At 35.0% G+C, this 9,125-nt stretch overlaps 1 protein-coding gene and 1 non-coding gene across 2 annotated transcripts; both read left to right on the top strand.

Moving 5' to 3' along the window:
• Positions 1-231: 231 nt before the first annotated feature.
• LOC130956223 (methylcrotonoyl-CoA carboxylase beta chain, mitochondrial) lies at positions 232-5,463 on the top strand. Its single transcript, XM_057883272.1, has 9 exons — positions 232-766; positions 1,656-2,090; positions 2,176-2,266; positions 2,380-2,621; positions 2,904-3,068; positions 3,812-3,886; positions 4,127-4,258; positions 4,454-4,510; positions 5,154-5,463. Exons 1-9 carry the CDS (start codon positions 458-460, stop codon positions 5,355-5,357), a joined length of 1,710 nt encoding a protein of 569 aa, XP_057739255.1. The 5' UTR covers positions 232-457; the 3' UTR covers positions 5,358-5,463.
• Positions 5,464-5,631: 168 nt separating this feature from the next.
• TRNAR-UCU (transfer RNA arginine (anticodon UCU)) lies at positions 5,632-5,704 on the top strand. Its single transcript has one exon. It is a non-coding gene; the product is annotated as a tRNA-Arg (tRNA).
• Positions 5,705-9,125: the final 3,421 nt, after the last annotated feature.

The following is a 9,125-nucleotide window of genomic DNA, read 5'->3' as shown; positions in this document are numbered from 1 at the left end:
ATTATAGTTATATTTTAGTAAAATTATTTTTATTTTATTTATTATTTATTACAAAATAATTTTTTCAGATGAATTACATTTAAATTAGTTGAACCAATAAATTAGAAGTCTGCCCAGTTCAATGACGGCTCGGTTTTTAGAAAACTTGGTTTAATCATGTTTTTGAATTTTTTTAAAGAGACAGGAAAAATGGACGTGGCGAGATTATCCACTCCGTGAATCACTGTCGTTTTTCAGTTTTCACCCATCACCCATGATTAAGAACTATTATCATTATTATATGGAACAGGATACGATCCCCCTCAAAATTGAAAATACACACGGCACGCAAATACAGTGCTTGTTGGTGATGAAGAAGTACTGAAGAAACTGTACAGAAAAAGAAAAAAGAGAGAAACAATTACAACAACAGCAGCAGCAGAAGAAGAAGAAGAAGAAGAAGAAGAAGAAGAAGAAGATGATGATGATGATTGGTTCAGTTGGAAGAAGAAAAGCAAGTTGGATTTGCTCCAACTTGTTCGGAACAAGAAGGGCTTTCAGCTTCGGCGTTCTTCCCGATGCCGTTGATCGCAACTCCCATGTCTTCGCCGCTAACTCAACCTCCATGCAAGACTTGATCTCCGAGCTCCAATCTCACGTCCAAAGGGTAGTTGCCGGTGGAGGACCAGAAGCTGTGAAGAGGAACAGGAGCAGGAACAAGCTTCTCCCCAGAGAGAGAATCGATCGCGTCCTTGATCCTGGTTCTTCGTTCCTTGAGCTCTCACAGGTTGGCTTTTACTGCATTTGCTTCGTTTCTTCATTTGGGTTTATGTAAAGTTTCTTACTTAGATTGCAGATGCCCTGATTCTGAGGGTCAAATTTTGTAGGAAGAAAACAGTCCCTTTATTTATATAGCATGTGTCAATTTTGATTTTTTTTTTTCTTACGGCATTTCCCAACCCTGCTTACCAACTACTAATCCGTGGCAGATCTGAACTGTATTTAGGAGTTTGACTCTGGCCAATGGGTTGTCGCATGTACAAAGAGGGATGGGAACCCGTGACATTTGTTTAAACGGACTAGTGAGCTAATCACTGAATTAACCTAACTTGGTTAGTTTTGAAGATATGGGCACAATAGCCTTTATGTATTTGTGTTTGGTAACTCTTGGCACTCGAGGCCTTCAACTAACTTTTGGATTTGAGTTGGGCACTTAGGCACTCAATTCTGTTATGATATTGGAATCCATCATTATCTTTGTTATTTGGGTATGAGGTGGGTGTATTAGAAGTCACAAATTGCTTATGAACTTGTTTTTGATGTTGAGTTAGCCTCGTTCAAATGAACATAAACATAAAAATGATAAAATCTAGTTTGTTGCCTTAGGGAATGTCTGGGTTTTGAATGGAGAGCAAGGGAGGGATGAAAAGGAAGGGCTTGAAGAGTAACGTTAAGTTCATTTTACTCTTAAGACCCCTCTGATGTATCCCCTGCCTTCTGAGATTCCAACTCGCAAACACACCCGTAGTAGTTTGCTTCCGCATAACTTAGGCAAGTAAAACAGTTTCAATTAAATTGTTAAGGCTTGGACATGAGAAATGAGTTGTGTTTGATTTGATTTGAAACTGCCTCGTGATGAATATTCCTAGGGATCTTATGGATTTTAAGTGATAAAGCTTGCAGGACATGACTTGTATGGAGAACCCTTGCCTTCTGCTGGGATTGTTACTGGGATAGGTCCGGTTCATGGGCAACTTTGTATGTTTGTGGCCAATGACCCAACTGTTAAGGGAGGGACCTATTATCCTATCACTGTCAAGAAACATCTCAGGGCACAGGAGATCGCTGCACAATGCAAATTGCCCTGCATATACCTTGTTGATAGTGGAGGAGCTTTCCTTCCGAAGCAGGCTGATGTCTTTCCGGACAAAGAAAACTTTGGTAGAATATTTTATAATCAAGCTGTTATGTCTTCTGAAGGCATTCCGCAAATTGCACTGGTCTTAGGCTCTTGCACTGCTGGTGGTGCCTATATACCCGCCATGGCTGATGAAAGTGTGATGGTCAAGGGCAATGGCACCATCTTTTTAGCAGGGCCTCCTCTTGTAAAGGTCAGTTCTAGGCACTCTAATGTTCTAAAATTCTTGTGTGATAACTACTGCTATTACTTTTCTTAAAAACTAAATGACTTTATAGGCTGCAACTGGAGAGGAAGTCTCTGCTGAGGATTTGGGTGGTGCTGCCGTGCACTGCAAGACATCAGGTGTTTCAGACTATTTTGCTCAAGGTATTTACTATGTTGACTTTCTCTCCCATTCATTTAACTGTATGAAAAAGAAGATATTAACTAAAATTAGCTTAGTTATTATTGGTGACATTTTGTCTGTTTAATTCTAATAGATGAACTGCATGGACTTGCTCTTGGGAGGAATATTATAAAGAATCTGCATATGGCTGGTAAAGATGTTTTGCAAAATGGATTGAAAAACATAAACTATGAATATAAAGAGCCGTTATATGATGCCAATGAACTTCGTTCTATTGCTCCCACTGATCTTAAGCAACAGTTTGATATCCGATCAGTTATTGCTCGCATTGTTGATGGAAGTGAATTTGATGAATTCAAGAAATTGTATGGCAGTGTGAGGGCATATTCACTTGACTTGCTTGATGTTTGATCATTAGCATTATAGGTCATGCAATAGGATCCTTTCTCTTTCTTCAGGTACAGTACTCTAGATGAGTTGTGAAACATTTATTGGTTGTTTGCTTGCACAATAAATGTTTGGAGCCACTAAGTATAAGCAGCAACGAATAGATGTTTGATAACTTATGAAGGTACTGGTTATGTAGATGAAAACTTGGATAATATAGTAACTCCCTTGTTTGTATAATACACACATCCTTATTCAAAATCTGTGCAGACTCTTGTAACAGGTTTTGCTCGGATTTTTGGACAACCTGTTGGAATTATTGGAAACAATGGGATTTTATTTAATGAATCTGCTCTGAAAGGGGCCCATTTCATTGAAATATGCACTCAACGTAATATTCCCTTGGTCTTCCTTCAAAACATTACTGGATTCATGGTATGCATTTGGGTTTCTTCAATGACACTGATTTTGATACTATTCAATGACACTGATTTTGATACTATGTTGTTAACTTTTGAGTGGATAGTACCCCTTGCAAAACTTCGCTTGACTTATGCTGTGAATTATCTCATTATTTACTAGTGTTTATTAATTGAGAGAACAGCAATAATTTATATTCTACATTTTACATGAATAAATCTGTTCCATGATCAATTTGTGATTAGGAATTCAAGTTAGGCTGGTTTAAGAATTATCAGTTGCAAATCAATAGAAGAGTAATCAAGTGTAGGCTGGGGTTAGATAAGTAACACTGTAATGACAGTAAGATTAAAGTCAATACTCATAAGAGAGCTTAAGTATTGATTCTTCATCTTATCTTACTTTTGTCTGTGATGTTGCATATTCTTATTCTGATAGTAAACCATCTATTTCTTAAACAACATCTTTCTGCATGGATATCGTGCATATTGAATCTTGGAACTATTCTTTAGTCAACAGTTTATGTTTTAACTATTCCTCAATTTGCAAATACTTCATGTCATCTATCTTTATGTCTTCATCATATAGTCATGCTTTCTAGGAAATGCTCGAGTAAATGAAAGACAATGTTTACTATTAGTTCGATTCCTTTTTTAACTAGTTAAGAATACAAACCTAAATTTCCAGAATTATGATGTCGCAACCCACTTCAAAATAAAAAATGAAGAATGAAATTTTGATACTTGCATACTTGGTAGGCTGGGTCAAGATCCGAGGCAGGTGGCATAGCAAAGTCCGGTGCAAAAATGGTGATGGCTGTTTCTTGTGCAAAGGTATGTGGTTTTGAGGTTCTTCCTACTTATAACATATTCTGCACTTGTTAGCTATCTAATCAAAAGTTTTCAAATCCAGCTAAAAATTAAGAGCCTTGGAATGTGCTTCTGTTGCGTCAATGTTAACTCTGCTAATGAAAAGATGGTTCTGATCATTTTCATAAAAGTAGATCTGAAAGCATGAAAGGGACCTTTCAATTGTAAATTTCCATTTTTCTTGTTTTCAATCAATGGCTGCAGGTACCTAAAATCACTATAATCATTGGTGGAAGCTTTGGTGCTGGGAATTATGCAATGTGTGGCCGTGCCTATAATCCCAATTTCATGTTCCTTTGGCCAAATGCCAGGATATCTGTGATGGGTGGTCCTCAGGTAGTACATGTTATTTATTAGTTGTGATTCTTTATAGAAATTTTCTGCAGCAAATGATCCATAACATGACTCTGCTGAGATTCTAATTGGCATGTTTTATATCTCATCAATTGATCTACAAGATTTGATTATCAATTGATATTCATCTATTTTGTGGGGTCTTACATATATCCCTGGGAAATCTGTGATTATCAGGCTGCCGGTGTGCTGGCGCAAATAGAGAAAGCCAATAAGAAAAAGCAAGGAATTCAGGTAAAATATAATTGCGCAATAGATGATTAATTTTAATGGAGTTAAATGAAATTACATTCACCTCCTACGATACTTGGTGAAATTCACATAGCCTCCTCTGTATTTCTAAAAAGTTTAATTACTCTGTTAGTCCTTATAGTTTCGTTAAATTTTATTTAGGTCTTTACAGTTTAAAAGTTTGTAATTGAATCATTATATTAGATAAAAATTTGTAATTAGATCCTTATTAGTTATTATCTTTCACAAAAAAAGAAAAGAAAAGAAAATACAGTAACCTAAATATATTTACTTTTAGAATATTCTACAAGTCATCCTACGCAAACATAAAAATGAACATTTTTTAAAAAAAGTGTATTTTTTGACAAAATATAGTTAAAAAGGAACTAATTGAAAGTTTTAATCTAGTATAGATACTCAATTACAAACTTTTAAACTATAAAAACTATAAGGATCCAATTAAAAATTTGACGAAATTATAAAGGCCAATAGAGTAATTAAATCTTTCTAAAAACACACATTGACCACTTAACTTAGAGAGGGGATGCTATGAATTCCACAAGGGGAAGCTAGTGTAGTCTGCCACTGCCCTCTTTTTTATGTCTTCGCTTTGTATGAATGATTCACATAAAACTTGTAATGGCAGTGGATCAAGGAAGAGGAGGAAAAGTTTAAAGCAAAGGTTGTGGAGGCTTATGAGAGAGAAGGGTGTCCTTATTACTCAACAGCTAGGCTTTGGGATGATGGAATCATTGATCCAGCTGATACAAGGAAAGTAATTGGTCTATGCATCTCAGCGTCACTCAACCGTGCCACTCAAGATACCAAATATGGTGTATTTAGAATGTGATTATTCGAAAAATATAAGTTGCTGCAGGTGCAGCCTTGACAATGATGTATCACTCTTCTACAACGATAAATTTAAGTGGAAAATTTAAAGTAAATTTCTTTTCTCAGTGTGAGCCATTTATCATGTAACTATATATAATGGAAAACTGTTCATGCACGTGGCGTTGGATTTACACAAACATATTAGTGTGCAAAACACGATGGACTCGGTATAATAAATAGCTCAGAAATCATAGATTTTAGACACGTTTAGTATGAACTTGATATTATCAACGGCGCTCGTGGCCTAATGGATAAGGCGCCTGACTTCTAATCAGGCGATTGTGGGTTCGAGTCCCACCGGGCGTGCTTTTTTTTGCTATTTTGATTTTGAATTTATTCATTTTCTTTTTAATTTACTAAAATTTTCTAACACCAATAAATGGCTAAAAAGAATTCAAGATATTCAAGTTTTTGGCAACAAGAAAACAGAAAAACATGTTCAGGCTTTGTAAAAGATACAAAAAATATAAACGAAACATTTTTAAAATTTGAACATGGTACTCTCCATAATTTAATTTTCATATGAAAACGATAATGATATTTTTGTCTAATATCGACATTTAGTATTTTGCATATTTGTAGGTGAGCTCAACACGCGGAGGGCGTGTTAGTACAGTACTATCAGAGTGAATTAGAATTCGTCGCATACCTGGAAACTCCCCGACAACACTGGTGGGGGGGGGGGGTTGCTGAGTAGAAGCTTTCGCAGAGATTTTCGCACGTTTTCGAAAAGTTGTAGAATTCTTTGCAACACGAGAAGGGCGTGTTGGAGTTATGTTTGCATGCAGGGGACAACTCCTTTCTCCAGAAAAAAGCAACGCAGAGTTAAAACTCTTTAAATTGAGCTCAATTCTCCCCCACGAAACTAAAATTTGGAAAAAAGAGGTATTTGGTTCGTTCAGAGAGGGATTTCGGGAGGAAAGTCTTTGAAAAAGAAGAAGATAGTTAGTATATGTTGAAATACAAGAGTAATTTTATACATAAAAAAATATTATAAATTTGTATTAATTAAAGATGGTTCGTAATTCTACTATACTCAAACATATTAGCAATTATTTAGATCATTCAATTTACGTAATTTGATAATTTTTTATGTATTTATATTTTAATTTTAATTTTAATTAATGTTACTTATTAGTATTAGATGATGATGATATAGCATTTTTATTTTAGTATTATTATTTTTACTTGTATTTAGTATTTTTTATTAAATTTAACAAATAATATAAATATAACTATTTTCGGATAATATTCTTATTTTTTCAGTATAATATTATTTTATTTTATATTTGTAATTAATAAATAAAAAATATAAATGTTAAAATACAATTGTTTTTAATTTTTTTTTTTATAATGGTGATTCGTTTTCTGTAGATTTAATAGATAATTTAAATATTAATAAATAAATAAATATTAATATTAAAAGAATTTTTGATCTTGTATTTTAATAAATATTTATATTTTTATTTTTGAAAATAAATATTTTATTTATTTTTAATATTTAAATAAATAAATGTTTTTTTATTTATGATTAGTAATAAAAATATTAAATAATATTTTTTTCTTTTACGAAAATAAATAAATAATATAAATATTAGAAAAAAAATAATTTTCTTAGGTTATTTTTATAATAATTATTTTGAGGATAATAATTACTATATTTTATTGTCTGTTTATTAAAAGTAATAAATAATATAATTATTAATAAATAAATTTTTTAGTTAGGGATTTACATTAGTAAATAAATAGTATAATATAATATAATTTTATTTTTTTATTTTATATTGATGTACATTAGTATAATAAATAATTATTTTTTATAATCTTCATTCATTTAAACTAATAAATATATTTAACAAATAATATATTTTTGTTGTACCAGCTAGTGTGGTATTTTACAACCCACAAACTAATCGGCAAGTGCACTGGGTCGTACCAAGTAATACCTTACGTGAGTAAGGGTCGATCCCACGAGGATTGATGGATCAAGCAACAATAGCATTTGATAGGATTAGTTAGGCAAGCAGAAAATGGCTTTGAGATATTCAAAGAGCATTAAATAGTACTTTAAAAATTTCAGAAAGCAAGCAGCAATGAGTTGGGAATAAAATATTTGAGAAAACAGTTAAGGTTTCAGAGTTATCTATTTTTCTGGATTTATTTTTCTTACTAACTATTTTATTCATGCAAGATTTAATTTCATAGCAAACTATATGTGACTAGACCCTATGTGTGACTATATTGTGCGGCGCAGGCAACGCGTACGCGTGGGGCGCAAAATTTCCTTAATGACGCGTAACCGTTAGGCACGCGTTCGCGTGCCTTGGATTTTGTGTGATTCGCGTAAAGCCAGCCGTGCGCACGCACAACTCTCTGTTCACGTGGCTTGGGCACCAATTTTCATACGACGCGTGCGCGTGAATCACGCGCACGCGTGGATTGCCATTTGTGCAGATGACGTGTACGCATCAGGGATGCCTACGCGTGAACAAGTTTTGTGCTTCTAGCACACTTCCAGCCCAAGCCAACACAACTCTCTGCCCAACACATATTTAGGTCGAAATTCAAGGTCACGCGTACGCGCCACTGACGCGTACGCGTGGAGTGCCAAAATCACGAATGACGCGCACGCGTCATGGACGCGTACGTGTGAGCTTGTTTGTGCGAAAGGCTTCATTCTGGCACTACTCCCGCGCAACTCTCTATTCATATTTATTTTTCACGCACATGCATATGACCCGTACGCGTCAGCGACGCTTGCGCGTTATATGCTCCTCTTCTTTTTTTTTTTTAATTATCCGGTTCCTATTTTAAAATAGCTGGATGATCAAAAAATTAGTAAGAACTCAATAAAAATCAACTAAGAAAGAGAACTACTACTAAAAAAAATAACTAAGAATGAAAAGGAACGATCATACCACGGTGGGTTGTCTCCCACTAAGTACTTTTAGTTAAAGTCCTTAAGTTGGACATGTGGTGAGCTCCTTGTCATAATGGCTTATGCTTGTATTGATCCAGGAATCTCCACCAATGTTTGTAATTTCAGTGGCTACCGGGATCCCAAACTAGGCGCATAACGCCTTTGAGCAAGTTGAAGAAAGTGACAGGGCCCCAATAGTGTTGATTGTGGGAATGAATCCCAGGGTCCCAAACCTTGCTTTTACATCCGTCTTCTTGTGGATCACCATTGTTCCCACCGGGTAGCAAGCAGTCTCAATTCTCATAGAGACATCCAAACAACCTTTTAGACCCATTTAATTTAGCTCTACACCAATCCTTGCACTTCAATTTGGAGCATGCAACCATATTGAACCTTGCTTGACATCTCTTGCCACTAACCATCTTCCTCTTACTCTTAATGCCACAAAGAGCTCTAAGTTGACTATCCGTCTTTAGTAGCCCATATTCAAGTGGGAAAGCAAAGGTTAAGGATAGGAATTTTACCCACTTAAATGTTGTATTGGATGGTGATGGCTTTGGAAGAGGTCTTGCAAGCTCCACTCCCTTGTGCTCTTCTTTGAATTCTTCTACCTCTTTGCAAGCTTCCTCAATTTCAACCTCTTCCTCTTGGTAGCTTTCTTCTAATTCAATCTCTTCTTCATTGCTTACCAAGGGCATGGGAGGTTGTGCATCTTCCTCTTCTTCCATATGTGATGGTGGAAAGTTCTCTAATTCACTAGAGTATAAACTTCTTTGATTGGTTTCTTCACTTTCTTCCATAAGATCT

Source organism: Arachis stenosperma, chromosome 10, assembly GCF_014773155.1.
Source record: "Arachis stenosperma cultivar V10309 chromosome 10, arast.V10309.gnm1.PFL2, whole genome shotgun sequence".
NCBI classification, from domain to species: Eukaryota; Viridiplantae; Streptophyta; class Magnoliopsida; order Fabales; family Fabaceae; genus Arachis; species Arachis stenosperma.
Note: the sequence above shows the minus strand (reverse complement) of the source record. Positions and strands in the feature narration are given on the sequence as shown.